This window comes from Typha latifolia, chromosome 1, assembly GCF_019914945.1.
Source record: "Typha latifolia isolate L0001 chromosome 1, TyphaL0001v2, whole genome shotgun sequence".
Lineage (NCBI taxonomy): Eukaryota > Viridiplantae > Streptophyta > Magnoliopsida > Poales > Typhaceae > Typha > Typha latifolia.
The window spans coordinates 20701606-20717225 of record NC_133086.1 but is presented as its reverse complement, the minus strand read 5'-3'; the positions used below and the strand labels follow the sequence as shown (position 1 = coordinate 20717225).

At 36.9% G+C, this 15620-nt stretch overlaps 2 protein-coding genes and 1 non-coding gene across 5 annotated transcripts; all 3 read right to left on the bottom strand.

The window, feature by feature from the left end:
- Positions 1–647: 647 nt before the first annotated feature.
- Positions 648–8507, bottom strand: LOC140802774 (uncharacterized). Of its 3 annotated transcripts, none has more exons than XM_073158381.1 (4): positions 7603–8506; positions 6520–6652; positions 4564–6444; positions 648–1061 (listed from the first exon to the last, which is right to left on the bottom strand). In XM_073158381.1, exons 1-4 carry the CDS (start codon positions 8328–8330, stop codon positions 720–722), a joined length of 3084 nt encoding a protein of 1027 aa, XP_073014482.1. In that variant the 5' UTR covers positions 8331–8506; the 3' UTR covers positions 648–719. The 3 variants fall into 3 exon arrangements, with proteins under 3 accessions (XP_073014482.1, XP_073014481.1, XP_073014483.1); XM_073158380.1 differs by having other exon boundaries at positions 648–1091; positions 7603–8504; XM_073158382.1 differs by having other exon boundaries at positions 980–1104; positions 7603–8507.
- Positions 8508–8779: 272 nt separating this feature from the next.
- TRNAY-GUA (transfer RNA tyrosine (anticodon GUA)) lies at positions 8780–8868 on the bottom strand. Its single transcript is given in 2 exon segments — positions 8780–8815; positions 8832–8868. It is a non-coding gene; the product is annotated as a tRNA-Tyr (tRNA).
- Positions 8869–9376: 508 nt separating this feature from the next.
- LOC140780354 (probable pectin methyltransferase QUA2) lies at positions 9377–15476 on the bottom strand. Its single transcript, XM_073125844.1, has 9 exons — positions 15123–15476; positions 14099–14733; positions 13891–14020; positions 13089–13329; positions 12042–12264; positions 11762–11931; positions 11296–11599; positions 10944–11082; positions 9377–10055 (listed from the first exon to the last, which is right to left on the bottom strand). Exons 2-9 carry the CDS (start codon positions 14716–14718, stop codon positions 9900–9902), a joined length of 1983 nt encoding a protein of 660 aa, XP_072981945.1. The 5' UTR covers positions 14719–14733; positions 15123–15476; the 3' UTR covers positions 9377–9899.
- Positions 15477–15620: the final 144 nt, after the last annotated feature.

Below are 15620 nucleotides of genomic sequence, written 5' to 3'. Positions count from 1 at the left end.
AGCTCTATCATGGGAGGTCAGTGTGGTTGAAGATGGAGACGCGAAGTGTACAACTAACTACTCGATTTTATAGTCCATAAAAGGAGTTGACTTGTTACGGATAAATGCTAGAAAAGTCAACCGAGGTAAGATGCACTTAATTGGGAACAACCACCGAAGTGAATGGAAGATTTCAAAGTTTAATTAGTATAAAAAAAGGAATATATGAAATTTAAAGCGGAACTTAACTTCTTATCGGCCAACGTTCCAGGCAATATGAAATGCATTGACCATTACAAAGGTAAGGTACACAAGATCTCGATCCTATCGAACTGAGTTTGTTAGATACTGTCCATCGGATTTCAAGATGCAAATATATTCCATAGATGAGCGTAGCTGAGATAATAGTGTTAAAGATGATAACGAGTGTTGATAGATAGAAATAATAACTACGATATGATTAGACAACTTGAACTGAAAAAAAAAAGGAAAGAAAAAGAAAACCAAGAAAGATACTCCAGAAATTCTAGTGTATAAGAAATGCAAAAAGGAAGGAACCAACATGGTCTTAATGTCATACGACATTTTAGAGATAGGAGAGAAGTTATAAACTATCAGTGAAACAGGAGTCAGCATAGGGTCTAGGAGCAGCCACTCAACAAAAAGAATGCATAAACTATCAGTGAAACATATCAAAAGTTCTTATAATTGGTTGCATGTCAACGTTCATGACTGACCAATTAAACAGATGAGCCATTGTTTAGTATATTGAGCTGACCGGAGATCTTTTCCTTACATGCAGGACAAATGAAGCCTAAACTATCAGATTGTTGTTCAGCAGTAGCACCATCATGGCTGAATTCTGCGCTGCACCAAACACAAACAGATGTAAGTTCACACCCATTGAGCATCTTTGGTGTGGATATCTCCCATGCTAGCTGAACAGTGGGGCAACTCCTATTTCCCAATGCATTTGTTGGCTCAGCTGCAGCTATTGATCCTTCACTGGTAAGGCTAGCAAATTCAAAAGAGCTAGCTGGACCCAAACTCAACTCTTCAAAACCAGGCAGGTTATCGTGCTTCTGGCCAACACATCCAACTTCATCATCAAACTGTTTAGACGATCTTTATTCAGGCCAATAGATATTTCCCATAAAAATGAAAATATGGTAATCATTGCTTGTAACAGAAATAAATATACTAGAAATAAGACAGAAGGTTGTCAAACACTACGCAATACTTCAGCACATGCACAGAATAACACATTTAATTTGGCTACAACTTTAGCTTAGACAATTAAAATTTTAACAAGTTAGAAATTTGACAACAGTTACATCAAATTGACAGAAAAATAATTACTAATAAAGTTACCAATATCATTATTGTTTATAAATACAGGTACAACATTAAATCAAGAATAAATTAGGAAAAAAGTTATTAGCATATACAATAGTAGTGGTTGATGTGGCAATAGAACAAGAACATGAAAAGGAAATATAAAACATGACATAATAGAAATATATAACATGAGGGAATGAAAAGAAGAAAGGAAGGACCTTTCTTCACCGATAAAATGTAAGCTCTTGCTCGTAGAAAGGATAAAGCTTAGGTTGGGAGCAAGTCGATCAATTTCTTCATCTTGATGTATCAGGTCTACTCAGAAAAGCTTCCACAAAAAAGTGAACTTCCTAAGATTCAGATATATTATATTATGAGCTATCCTTTTATGATAAAAAGAGATCAAACCGTTGATATACTTAAGGTTATAATAGAAATACTAAATACCCAAGTGCTATAACCGGTTCAACAGGTAATTACTTATTTCTAAATTATCAATTTAATAAAAAAAATTTGCATGTGTATCCTTCTAAAAATATCTTATTTACATATATAAACCCTTCTAAAGTTGATATTTATATGTATACCCTTCTAAAATATCTTATTTACATATATACCATTTTAAAAATATCTAATTTGTATGTATATACCCTTCTAAATCGGCAACTATTTAACGAGTTCTTTTGCATGTAGACCCTCAAAAAAAAATTTACATATATATATATATATATTTTAAATTTATATTTATATGCATACCTTTCACGTTATTTTTTTATAACTATATTATCTTAATTTTTAATCAAATAAAGACATATATACCCTTAAGTGAGAATAATGTATATATATCAAAATAAGAGTATTAAATATCTTTTTAAAGTTTAATTAAAGTTAATTTCTTTGATTATTTTTTAATTACTTACATGTATCTCTCATTAGTTTAAGATTGGTTTAAACTAAAGTTAATAATAGACAGATAATTAAATTTAAATTGAAATTTATCTCCCATAAAGGTAAATCAAATTTTAATTGTCTAGTATTAGTAAAGGTCAAAACGGGTCGGATTAGCTCCGACCCTGACCCACTATTCACCCGATTCGGATCAGATTCAAATAAAAAATTTCTATTGAATTCGGATATGGATAGAATTTTTGAAAAAAACCGGATACCAATTCGGATATGGGTCAGATATAATTTTCGAATTCGGATACAAATATCAGATATCTGTTTACTCGCATATTTTTTTGAATGATTTACAATTTTTAGTTTGCTTATTTAAATAGTGAGTATTGATATTGTTATTAATGATGTATTACATACTATTTGTAGATATTAATTTATCTAATTTTTCTATATTTGACATACAAAAAAGTTATTTTTTGTGAAACTCTTAATATTTTCGTGTTAAATATGTCTAAATAAAATATCATAATTCGTTTAAAATTCAATCAACATCCATTTAAGATCTGATTTTTTATCCGAAAATTATTCATATCCGTTTAGTTAGGATATTATTTTAAATTTTGTTATCCGCCCAATATCCGTATCTGAATTCGTATCCATACTAAAAATATAGATCCGGATGTGGGTTGAGCACTATTCGGTCCGTATATAATCTGTTTTCACCTCTCAGTATTAGTGATATCTCTTATAATCAAGGCCTAATCAATCACATTTAATGTCTAGGAAAGAGAAATCTTAATGAAAAAAAAGAACATGTAATTCAGGAGTTAGGCACACGTAATCTAATTTTCTTAAATATCAGTATATATTTTTTTTTTACATAATGTGGTGTTGAAACCGGTAACGAAAAACCAGTATGTGATATGTAAACTGGATATTATAACCGTTAAATTATGATTATAAATTTTAGAAGGGTAGTAAGTATTTGTCTTATATTATATATTAGTAAAACAGAAAAGGGAAATGCTTTCCAAATCTGTGTTATGCCGTTATCAAAGACAAAAAGTGCCGAAATAAGAAGTCAAAATATAAGCCAAATTAATCTTAGCATGAAAACCAACATTTTCTATGTGTAACTTTATGTAGAACTAAAGGTACGCATCAATACAGATATACATTTCTATGTAGATGTTATTTTAGCCCTCATTTGCTTCAAGACTTTTTCTTTATTGTCGATTAGTGAACACTATTCTAAATTATAAATTAAACATCATTATCCCTATTCTAGATTAGCAACACTATTCATCCAAATTAAATCTTATATTACATATAAATTCAATTACAATTTTATCTTTGATTCTATTAAAGACATTTCAAAAATTATTTATCTTCCCTCCTACCACCCACCTATCTCATTTTTTACTTAAGTATTCATTGCATACTTACAAATAGATGTTAATACACATGTATTGCATTTTTAAAGAATGTTAAATTACATATATAAAGAATGAAATATATAGTCATTGCATAAATAAAGAATGTTAACATATAGCCATTGCATGCATAGGAAACAGTAATGCATATACGATTGCATGCATTATAGACATAGAAAATGATAATGCATTATACTACAATATTTATTTAATGGTGGTTTAGTCCATCATTCCCATTAATCTACTTTATGTTACATCAACAATATTTTCATAAAGTCGTAAAAAACAAAAGCAAAAGTTTTCTTTTTCTCAATCTTATGTCACATCAAAAGGTAATTATTAAATTATTATTCTAATTTATAACCAAACATTAGAATATCACTCTAGATTAGAGGTACAATTTTGAGCGTAAAAATCTAGAATAGCTACAGTAGATTTTTCCCTTAATCGCAATTCGCAAACCAAATGAGGCTTTAAATAATCTCTGAAATAGCACTATCAGCTTATCTAGTATTAATCTGGATAATTGCAAGTGATAACAATGTTCTATCAATACCATTGTCTTATCTAGTACTCTGATTAGGAATTTAAGACATATGCAAGTACCTCTATCGTTGTATGTTCCTACAGATCAAGAATACTGCTAACATCGTGTAAAGATACTTAACAATAAATTATTATATGCAAACAAATAGTCATTTGATTAGAACAAAGAAATGGATGGTGAATTAATAATAATTGAACCTTTAAATAGATTTCAGGTCCGTCAAAGGAGCACAGGAGTTATTTAAATTTCATTACTGTGCTTGAAAACTAGTGGTAACAGGCATCTTATGAAGGTTTTGCAGCTACAGATCTTTTTTACAACTATGATAAATAACGTTATTTGAAGCAGAAAATTCTCCCAAATTACCTGATTGCTCATCACGCCAACCATTGGAATACCATTAGCTGTCCGCATCCATGATGGTAAACCATCATTATTAACCTGCAGAGATATTCTCAAATCATTAACCCCACAAGTGACACCTGCAGCAACCGGTTCACATACAATATTGCTGCTATCAAAACTATTTTCTGGCATAGCAACAGTTCTTCCCAATTCTTCCAGCTTAGAGTCTTTCATACCAATATCAAACAAGCAATCTGCATTTGGTTCTATACCATCTGTATGTCCATTAACAAAGGGAGTAATGCAGTTGGCCGCGTCCAGCCCATCAATTGCAAGGCCCTCTGGAGCTGAACTTTTCTCAGACTGGGAATGGCAATGTGTGAAATCAGCTTTTGACTCACTGATAGATGTATCCAATTGAACAAGAATGTTTTCTGCCATAGTGCTAGTAAAAACATCATCGGCATGTGCCTCACTTTCATGACAAGATCTATTACCTGATAGATCCATCACATGACTCCCCATGGTGACAGTCTGCTCCTTATCATACTCTTCAAAATCTAAAACCATGGGAGAGGAAGGTATATCTATCTCACTATGAGCTTTAAAGGTAACAGAATCCACACTAGTTAAAGCTGGATCTACAGAATCAATGCATGAATCAGGTTTAAGAACCATGGACGTGTTAGAATCGCCAAAATCTTCAGACTTACAGCAAGTCCTGTTAGTTCCACCAATATGATCATCAAGAAATTTGGCCCTCAAGTTAGACTGACCAGTTTCAGTCACAGATTGACATGTTTCACCAATTACATTTCTAAGAGGAAAAAACAAGGTATCTGAGAAGGGATTTGGTCGAACATCCTCCATATTGCTACCCTTATCAACCTCTTCAGATTTAGAATCAGCCACAGAGTCATTGACTCGTCCATCATGAGATGTCATATCCTTAACATTGCTATCTTCGATAACATCGACACATTCACTACAAGTCATATCACAATCATTAAGCTGGTTGTCAGAAGATTTGTCCACTGGGTCTTCTTGAGTAGCATCAGCAGAGGATTTATTTGCCATGTTATTGACATCAGAAAAGGGTGAATATATGGTTTCCGTGCGACCATTAGACTTGTTATCTATTACACTGTTATTTGCACACCCATTAGATGTGTTATCTATTACACTGCTGGCCTGAAAATTCTCTTTGGAGCTTTTATCGATCAAATCACATCCATTATCATGCTCAGATTTGCTCAAGTAGCCGTCATTGATAACCAGAAGCACGTCTTTGGACTTAGACTCAGTTGCATCATGACCTTTATTCTCAGCAAACAATTTGCTCGTGCAAGCGACTTCTGAAATTTGAATATTGTGAAGTTCATTTGTAGATTTTACAGAACAAATTTTCTCATTTTGTTCAGGTAAGGCAGCCATCTGTTGAAAGCCACATGGGACTGCAGCTACGGGAGATGGGTTAAAGATCCTTCCTGCAGAAATCTCAGCCGGCAATGCTTCAGCACTCAAACCTTGGTATCTTACATGTGCCCCAATATGGCCATTGTAACGATGTCTCTCATCAAAAGTCTTATGGCAAAATTGGCATTCATATTTTCCATCTTTTACAATGACACCATCCCCTATTGACTTGCCAATTCTTCGCCTCTTAGCATTCTTCTGGTGAAATGACAATTGGTGTTGCAAATATGTATCCTTATCACCAAAGGATTGATTACATTTGCCGCAGTCTAGAGTATTTCTTAGTACTTCGGTTGCCTGCTGCTTCTCACCCCCATATAACACCATTTGCTTATCATGATTGTGTGATACAGAGGATACAGGAGTGCAGGAAGATAAATGGTGGTTCTCCTTTGTTGCATCATTTTTCTGGTAAAAACCTGCAGGCTGTCACATATCCTATAAATCAGACTAGGTAAAGGTGCAGTAGCCTAACTAAATAGGATAGTCTCTTAAACTTACAAATCCAGCTGTCAACTTATCAGCTGTTGTTCCATCATTTTGAACAGAAATTGGCGTTGCAGCATTTGGACCAACAAGAGAAAAAATATACGAAGATATTTCTTTGCAGCTGACAAATTGATGTCCATTTGGGCTGGAGAATACGGATAGGCAGTAATAGGGAATTACAAGCAGCACTTTACATTAGAATGTGACAAATGTTTGCAAATCGGATCCTATGAACATTACAATTGTTATAACAGATAAACAAAAGATGTGAGCGCATAACTGCTTATTATTCAAAAACTTATGACATACAGAAATTAACTCTAGCAACTTTCCACTCAACCACAAAAGGTAATGAGCTTATGTGAACCCAGACAAATACTCATCATCTTCTATTTCTGCTAAAATTTACTTAAGAAAGATTCTTTGGCCATCGGATTCTGAAATTTTGATGAAATAAATCTGTTTACAAATGAACACATCCAAAAGGACATGAGGAGTTTCTTTTTCTTTTCTTTTTTCCTACCAAAATTGTACCATATCAAACAATATTTAGGTCTAATATCTATGTTGAAGGGTCTCCACCATCCAAGCATGTACAGGACAGTAAAAGAAATTTCCTTTTCCCTGTTGTTTATTGGACATGTGGATATAAATCCATGAAAGTTTTAAAATCCAAACCTACTAAGTTTAAGACTTCCCCCATGGTCATAGTAAAATTTATTTATAACCTAAGAATGATAGAGAGGGTTGGTTTAGGACTGTACTAACATAATTGGGTTGTAGACCTGTAAGAGTCAATCTGCTGCGAATACAGGATTGAAGTTTCAAAATTGCTGATTGTGATTTATGATCTCTCAAGTTCCATGGAAGGCTAGATTATATGTTATAAATATAACTGAGCATTGAATCAAGTGAAAAAAGAAAAGAAAACTTAATAATGGCGCCATAGAATGTTTAATATCACATAATTTACTTACTGATACTTTAACTCGTAAAAGAAGTATTTTAGAGTGTAATGTAATCTACACTAGTCAACTTACGAACTGGTAAAATTTTATAGAGGTACATTGATTCATGGGAGGGCTGAAGACAAACCTCACATATCGCCTACAATTCACCCAAGTCACTCCCTCCTTCCTCTTCAACCCGAGCAGCAGCTTCCAACCCCTTGGTAAGTGATCCCCAAACCCGGAAGCTTCAACAATCTTCCTCCTCCTCCTCCGGCTTCCCCACTGCCCATCCAAAGCATTCAGGAACCCAAGGAGCTCCTCCTCAGATTTCAACCCCTCCGTCATCCTCCTCAGCTCCCCCGCAAACGGATCCACCTTCTCCCCCAACGCGACCAAATCCACCTCCATTCCGCGAGCATTCAACATCTCCCGATCCCGATCGGCGAAAACAACCAACGGTTTCGCCTCCTCCTTTCCGGTGTTGGAATCGCCATCAAGGGTTAGGGTTTGGGGAGGATCGACGGAGACCGAGGGGTCCTCGCGGGCAAAGAGCTTGCGGAGGTGGAAAACGATCTGGTCGTTCTCGCGGCGGTCGTTGTCGTCCGAACCGGTGGCTTCGGAGGCGGGGGCAGAGGTGGCGGCGGCGGCGGCGGAGGAGGAGGAGGAGGGGTTTCGAGGGGCAAGCCGGAGGCGGGAGTAGGTCTGCTTGCGGCTGCCGGCGCTCTCGTTGAAGACGGAACGGTCGATCTTGGGGACGACGACGTCGTCGCAACGGCGGAGGTCGAAGGCGTTGGGGCAGGAGAGGGAGAGTGTGTTGAGCTCGGCTTGAGAGAGGAGGCGGAGGTCAATCACCGGAAGTAGCTCCCTCGCCATGAGAGATTCGGAAGAGAGGAGAAAGAGAGGGAGGTGGCTTTGAACCGTCCAACGCTTCTGGAGATTCACGTTCGCGTGGATTCGCAACGTGTATTACGGTTTTTCACTCGCATCTTACCTGCTTATTCCTACAATGAAAATTACTCCTGTAATTTTTATATTTTCTCCTGCGATCTCTCTCTCTCTCTCTCTCTCTCTCTCTCTCTCTCTCTCTCTCTCTCTCACCTTCCGAGAAGTTTTATCGAAGGGAAAAAGATAGCAAGTATCGAAGTTTTCCAGATTTACTTACAGTATATTGTGAGGTAAAAATATCGTGCTAAATAATTCCTTTCCAGCCTTGGAGATAAGAGATAAAATCCAAATTTAATAAATTCTTTATCAATATTATCTTTCTTTACAATTGTTCTTTGTTTCTCTAAAATAGGATAGAAACTATCAAAAGCAAAAATTCCGACCTGCCGGATTCGAACCAGCGACCTAAGGATGGCTGGGTGCTACCAACTACAGTCCTCCGCTCTACCAACTGAGCTAAGGTCGGTATCTTAAAATTTATCAAATAAAATTTTATTTATCCAATTAAAATCTTCATATGATTTCAACTTTCAGTGATATCCACGATTCCTGAAGTTTCGTTGATATGGCCGTGGTACTATTTGATATCGTAATAAACCAATGGAATCTGTGCGTTAAAAGTAAAATAGGGAGTCTGGAAATTCTAAGTTGCAAATGATAGTAATTGATTTATTATTTCTCTTGCGCTAAACTCACATATATGCAATCAATACATCTTTGAGTTTTGCTCATTGCTGCAGGTGATACCTAAGGTTATGAACTCATCAAGAAGTCAATTAGGGGATGGAGTTGCTATTGCGTAGAGCAATCTCTTCCCAATGATGAACTAAACAAAGAAACATGAGGATTTGCAAGACATAAGATTGCATGGCGGAGATGTGACAGTGATGCAAATGAATTAGATGGTGCAGGTTCTACTTAGCATATTTCTGGGAGCTACTGACATCTTATTGTGCCACTAATATCGGCTCAAATTTTGGTAACAGAAATTATCATCTATAAAATCCGTCGGTCTGCTCATGGTTCATCTTAAAATAATTAGCTACTTGAGATGAGCAGTATTATAGACCAAATGTACAAACAGAAAGAGCAAGTGCTGCTACATAGAAGAATGTGTTGAACAAAAGAATATACCCACATAACCTATAGGCCTTCATTCATATATTCTGCAGCATCATCGTTTATTCTGTGTTCTTCCTCACAAACTTAAATACTTTCATGGCTTCTTAGTATCCCTCGCCTGAATTTTAACCAGAAAAACTTTGAAAGAGTACCCTATGCTTTCTGATTCCCAACTTGCATTTGCCTAATTACATAACCCCATGGAGACCTTGCGGTTCCATGAGTACATGATTATGTTGCTGAAGAATTGATTCATCAACTTCTGTATTCAAAGTTCCTGCTCCACCATTCCAAAGATGGAAATTTTATGGTAACCACCGCTGAGGAAAAATAACAAATATCATAACCTGTGTCGACTATAATTCATGGTATCAATCATAGCTGCTTCCTGAAAAATGGTTTCTGACAGACTAGGAGCTTCTCATTGTTGTTGCTATCAATGCTCACCACCCGAGCATCCCATTTCAGCTGTGTAGTCACTGATCTGGCAGCTTCAATAAGAGAAGCAGTATCGCGAAGTATTACCCAGCCCTGCATGTGTGCCAGCAACAAAATGAAATCTTAAAAGAGAGCTTCTCAAGAAGAATGATATGTCAAAACATTTAAAAATTGTTCCCTTTACAGAAGAACATATTGCGCATGTTGAAAACAAGAATACAGTACATTCTTCAAAAGACAAAAATAAGTACTTCATGATCCAGACCTTCTCAAACAATCATTTTAATGTGTAAGGAATGAAATTTCATTCAATCACATGTAAGCATCACATTCTCCTCCATAGTGAAATGAAATGTGAAAGGGTAATTGTTATAATGAGAATGAATAGAAATTAGCAGAGGAAAAAAGATTGTTCCTCTTAAAGATCCATTCGTAGCTATAAATACATTTCCCCAACGAACAAGAAAATTAACATAAAAGACTTTTCTGTGAATTAAATGGCATATGCTGAATGGAAGTTATTCTTTGGCTAGAGTTCCTGTAATCTCTGCTTTATTTGCTCTCCACTGGGTCTGAAGGTATCCATTGTATACAGTTTTATCCAATCCCATCAGTGCTAACCATAATTTTCCAGTTACAATCATCTCTTCTTTCTATAGTGGTCCAAATAAAAGTCCTAACCAGTTGTCAAGCTACTATCATTCTCTTCTGCGATTTCACACTATTTTTACTCAGCTTTTATGCCTCAGTCTAATATTTGGGGAAAAAAGGACTATCTATTTAATAGGATATAGTTCCCTAATTTTTTCTTTCTTTCTTAGAGAATTAATTAACAATGGCTTCAGACTCCCAGTTGAAATGCCAGTATTTAGAACATATTTTTGGAATTTCTGGACTGTGGTGTGACATACGAAGTTACAGATGACTGATCATCCAACTACCTCCTAGACAAAGTTCAGATAAGAATAAATTCTGCCATACCTCAGGTCGTAGAATACGATCAACTTCTAAGAACATTTCAATAGTGGAACATCTATTTTTCCGATGTCTCTCAAGTGAAAGCAACCCTTCTGCGTGCACCATATCGTAAGTTCTTGGATATGTTGGAAATGCTTCACACCTAATAAATATATTTCACTTGAACAAATAAGTTCTCTTTAAACAAGGAAGTAATTAGAAGATTCAGATTTAACCATAAAGAAATCATATAGTTGATCTATCAATAGTAGTCTCAAAACAACAAGAAAATGAGAAATATGTCATAGTATTATTTTATAAAACCTATTCTAGCAATTAACCTTTGGTAAGTCCCGAAAAGAAATGGTGCACATACCAATCATGCTGAACACCAACAAAACCCCGATCAAAAATTAGAGGAAGATAGTTAGGACCACTTGTAGGCACAACATTCATCACCCACACAGATTTTCCAGCATCCAGTAAAGCAGCATTAAATCCACCAAAATGAGCATTCATGTCTAGCACATTTCTTAGCATGTTAAATGGAGGTTGAGGATCCTCATCACCAGGTCTCTTTGGGTGATCTGAGAATATAAGTGGTGAAAGAAGAGACCAATAATTCCGAACCGCTGAGTTCCAGTTTGCAGCATCCTCAGCAAAGTCCTCTGGGTGCACACCTGAGAAAGAGAAGTGTAGATCAGTAGAAATTAAAGAAGCATGTGAGTACAAATTATGGCATCATATTGAATAGTGTTAAACGCTAGTGACCACATATATAGGCTTAAAATAGGAAAGTTCTTCATTGCATGGAAATGTTGATCATGGATCATGCATGTTACCGTGCATATCAAGTTCAGTTGTGTTCAATCTAGCCCGAGAAGGCCAGGGTGGATGATATTCAATGGGAATCCAGCGCTGACTTCTAGTTCCTGCTATGCAAGGATTTAGTGGTTGGTAGTATGGAGATTCAATATCATGGCTTCTACCACAGACTGCAGGCCCAGCTTTCCTGTACCAATGTAATCACGAAGATTCATTTAATAATACCATTTAATTCATATTTATGACCACAGCACAATCGTGAGCTATCACTAATAGAATATTGGCTGGTCTGCTTACCGAGAACTGTAACATTTCCTTTTACTAGTCTTTCTCCAGACAATTGTTTCATCTTGTTGTGACAACATATCCCAACAAAGATTTTCCGCGAAATCATGAATGATTGTCCACTTCTTCTGGTTCTCTTTGTCACGCAAAAACCTATGACTATTCATAAGTGAAGTCCAGACGAAGTAACCACCAGGTCTCAAAAGTCTGTCAACTTCAACCAATAACAAACCATCTGCAACAGTGAAGTAGCAATAAGGAAACTAAAATCTAGTTAGCTACCCAGTTTGTATTTTGTAATAATAATTTACATGCATCCCACTGGCTTCCTTTGATAGAAGAGATTGTGGCAATCTAAAGTGTAGTATAAGAATTGTCCACTAGTTTAATAATGCAATGGCAGAAATATGAAGTCATTTGATGCAATAGGATTCTGGTAGTTCTTACTTCACAGAAAATACACCATCACCTGACCATCTATTTTCTCCATTCCTTGTCCAGTACTGTTTTCCCTTCTTTAATAATGAATCCCAAATCTATTGAATCTGAAATATCACTTCCATATATACATATATGTATATGTGTATACATTATACTACCTCTTTTTCTTGAGTGTAAGTGAGGACAGACCCTTAGTTAAAATATCTCTGTGTATCAAGGCACTTTCCAAGTCCAAGGTTCTCTTGCCAAAAGTTTGAAGCAACTTGCGGAGGAAGTCAGGAAACATGCTCCATTGCTACTGATATGCAGAAGATTTTTACATCTGCCACAGTGCCTTCACTCCTTACGCATTTAAAGAAGAATATTAGCCTACAAACTTGAACAAGTTGTAGATTGTAATCAGATTTTCTTTTTCTTCTTCTTTTCTTTTCTTTTCTATTCTTTTTTGGTGGTTTGTTTGAACGAGCATGTACTGACATGCTATTATCAAATAGACTTCTAAAAGATGGCTGAATCAAAATGGTAGAGCGAAAATGAGAAAAAAGTGGACTGAGAAAATAAAAGGGAAACATAAAATCATGGCATTTCTGAATTTAAACAGTTTTGATCAGCACATACCGTTCTTTTCCCACTCAACCCCACATCTAGCACAATGCAGCATATCAAAGGATAGATATGGATATGGGAGCTGTTTTGATGCAAATGAACCAATCATGGCAGGAATTCCTCTCTCTAGGGTGAGTTGAACTTGACTACCCGAGGCCTCATAATTTGCAATGCACATGGTTAATAGTTGTTTTGAGAAAAGATGTGCTCCAAAGCTACCAAACCCACATCCTATATCCAAGACAGTTCTTACCTGTAACAATACACCAATTACTGATGCATTAATTATAATGAAGCAGATAGAGTTGCAAAATATGTGAAAAGTTTCTACCATAAACAGAATTACCACTACACTTCACATTACAATGTAAAACTGGAAACTATTCACAATTCATAAATAAGATGTCAGTCGGAGTTTCCTCATATCCCAAAGTTTAAAATCCTCTTTTTAAGCTTAAGTATCACAATTTTTCAATAGAAAATATGGAATATTTGATGGCTCTTAATGATTTTCTGGTCACTGTGTGAAGTAGATAATATATCAGCAAGATGAAAGACAAAATGACATTATTCTCAGTTTAATTTGATTCAAAATAACATCCCAGACTGACTTTGTTTTCTACCTCAATGGCAGCATTACAAGGTGTGCTATAGCATGTTTAACAAAAGCATTACATATACGTTATTGTACTCTGGGGCACTAAACCAAGCATATGCGATTCTTTTAAATAAAGCATCTATAGTGTTTCCATAGTGTTCTCTTGTACTTATCGGTGAAAAACAGACTTGGTACAGTAAGCAAAAATTCACTCACACCAGCCTCATTGAAATTAGACTCATTCCTTAGCCCAATCATCTCTGCTATCTGATGTGAATAATCTTCTACTCCATCAACCATAAGAGAGTCAGAGCGGAAAGAGATCTGCTCTTCTTCTACCATCATCCTACAAACCAACACCCAACAAGAAACCTGTCAGCCAAAACACAGTTATATTCCAACAGCATAACAAAATTCATCCTACCTTTTGGTTAAGCTCCCAGAGGAGAACTCTTGGGCAGTGATCTTCACATTATCCTTCCAGATGAAGTCTCTCCCACTCGGCCACCTAAGTGGAATTCTGTAATTTCTTGGTGGCAGAATCAAGCAAGCATTTGCAGGATCGCGAATGCATTGGCGCTCGTACACAGCTGTGGCTTCCAGATCTACTATGTCCGGACTCTCCGAGACATTGTAGTAACATGGGACATAATGCTCATACTGCAGAGGGCAGAAATCTAGCTCCTTCGACTTCGCAATACCAAGTGAGAGCTCCCCAATATCTGAGAGATCCTCAACGAGCTGCTCCTGGAGCCGCCGGTAGCCATGGTAGATGTTGTTGCGGGAGGAGGTAGAGATGGAGATGGCCCAATAAAGCGAGCCAACGAGAGCAAGAACAGTGACTGCAGCTAGGCTCAACTTGAGGAGGAAGAATGTCAGGCTCTTCCGGCCTCTCGTGATTCCACCAAGGTTTGTGGGCTCATGCCCGTTTCCATTCTCGGAGAAATCCTTGGCCTGATAGTTTTGATCAAATGGATCACGCCCGCCACCTCCGCAGCTGGATCTCCCTCCGCCGGAGAGCCCGCGATAGAGTGGTCTTGACATTGACTTCCTTCCTGCCTGCTCCAATGGGAATTCAGTTACAACCCAAATCAAGAATTCCTCAAACAAACACAAAAAGATCAGAGAAAGGCCATTGCTTCCTTTCTAACAGCAGAACAAGGGGATTTGTTCAAAATGGTACTCTGGTAAGAGGAGGAGGTGACAAAGGTGGGCGACTCATGCAGACCCAGAAGAATTAATGGCGCGTGAATGGCCCCATCTACCCCATGACCACATCGTAAAAGGAAGGGGCAAAAGGAGAGCCTTTTCTAATGGGAACACCTCACCCCCAGTTCAGTAAAGCACGCAGCAATGCTAATAGCCAATACTCTATAGAGATCTAGACGAAGAAGAGACCAAAACAAGAGAAACTACAGATGGGTTATGATGAAGGCGAGACGAATTACCGGAAAAATCCGAGATTTCCTAGAATCGAGATCTCAGGAGCTCTCCCGGGAGGAACATTTTTGGCAGCACAAGAAGAAATCTTTCCACTATTTTTATCTCAAATTGCTCCTCCACTTTCCTCTTCCTCTCCTCTTTCTCCCAGTGCCTCTCCAAACAAATCGTGGAATAGATTAGAAGAAGAAGACAGAAGAGATCGAATACGCGGTTCTCCTCACTCGCTTCCACTCTCTCTCACCCACTCACACCGTCACGAGCCTTTCCTCCATTACCCAATGGAATCCGCGTCGCAACAATAAAAGCACTATTTTTTTGTGTGTGTGGATATATTGACAATAGCGTTAATTCCCCACTGTAATCAAGTAATATTTGATAATACGAACTCTATAAAGAATTGCCAGCTCCCAAGTCTCAAGTAGTGCAGATCTACGGAACTACTTTAACGCTTTTTTAGGTAGCAGTCACCTTGCTACGTGAAAAAAAAATGCCATTTCTAATAT

Coding starts and splice junctions, on each gene's coding strand:
- LOC140802774 (XM_073158380.1), bottom strand. CDS start 8,330: ATGGCGAGGGAGCTACTTCCGGTGATTGACCTCCGCCTCCTCTCTCAA. Junction 6,445..6,519: donor ATAAGTTGACAGCTGGATTT/GTAAGTTTAAGA, acceptor GATATGTGACAG/CCTGCAGGTTTTTACCAGAA. Junction 1,092..4,563: donor TTGGCGTGATGAGCAATCAG/GTAATTTGGGAG, acceptor TCGTCTAAACAG/TTTGATGATGAAGTTGGATG.
- LOC140780354 (XM_073125844.1), bottom strand. CDS start 14,718: ATGTCAAGACCACTCTATCGCGGGCTCTCCGGCGGAGGGAGATCCAGC. Junction 13,330..13,890: donor CTAATTTCAATGAGGCTGGT/GTGAGTGAATTT, acceptor GTATTGTTACAG/GTAAGAACTGTCTTGGATAT. Junction 11,083..11,295: donor GTTGGTGTTCAGCATGATTG/GTATGTGCACCA, acceptor TATATTTATTAG/GTGTGAAGCATTTCCAACAT.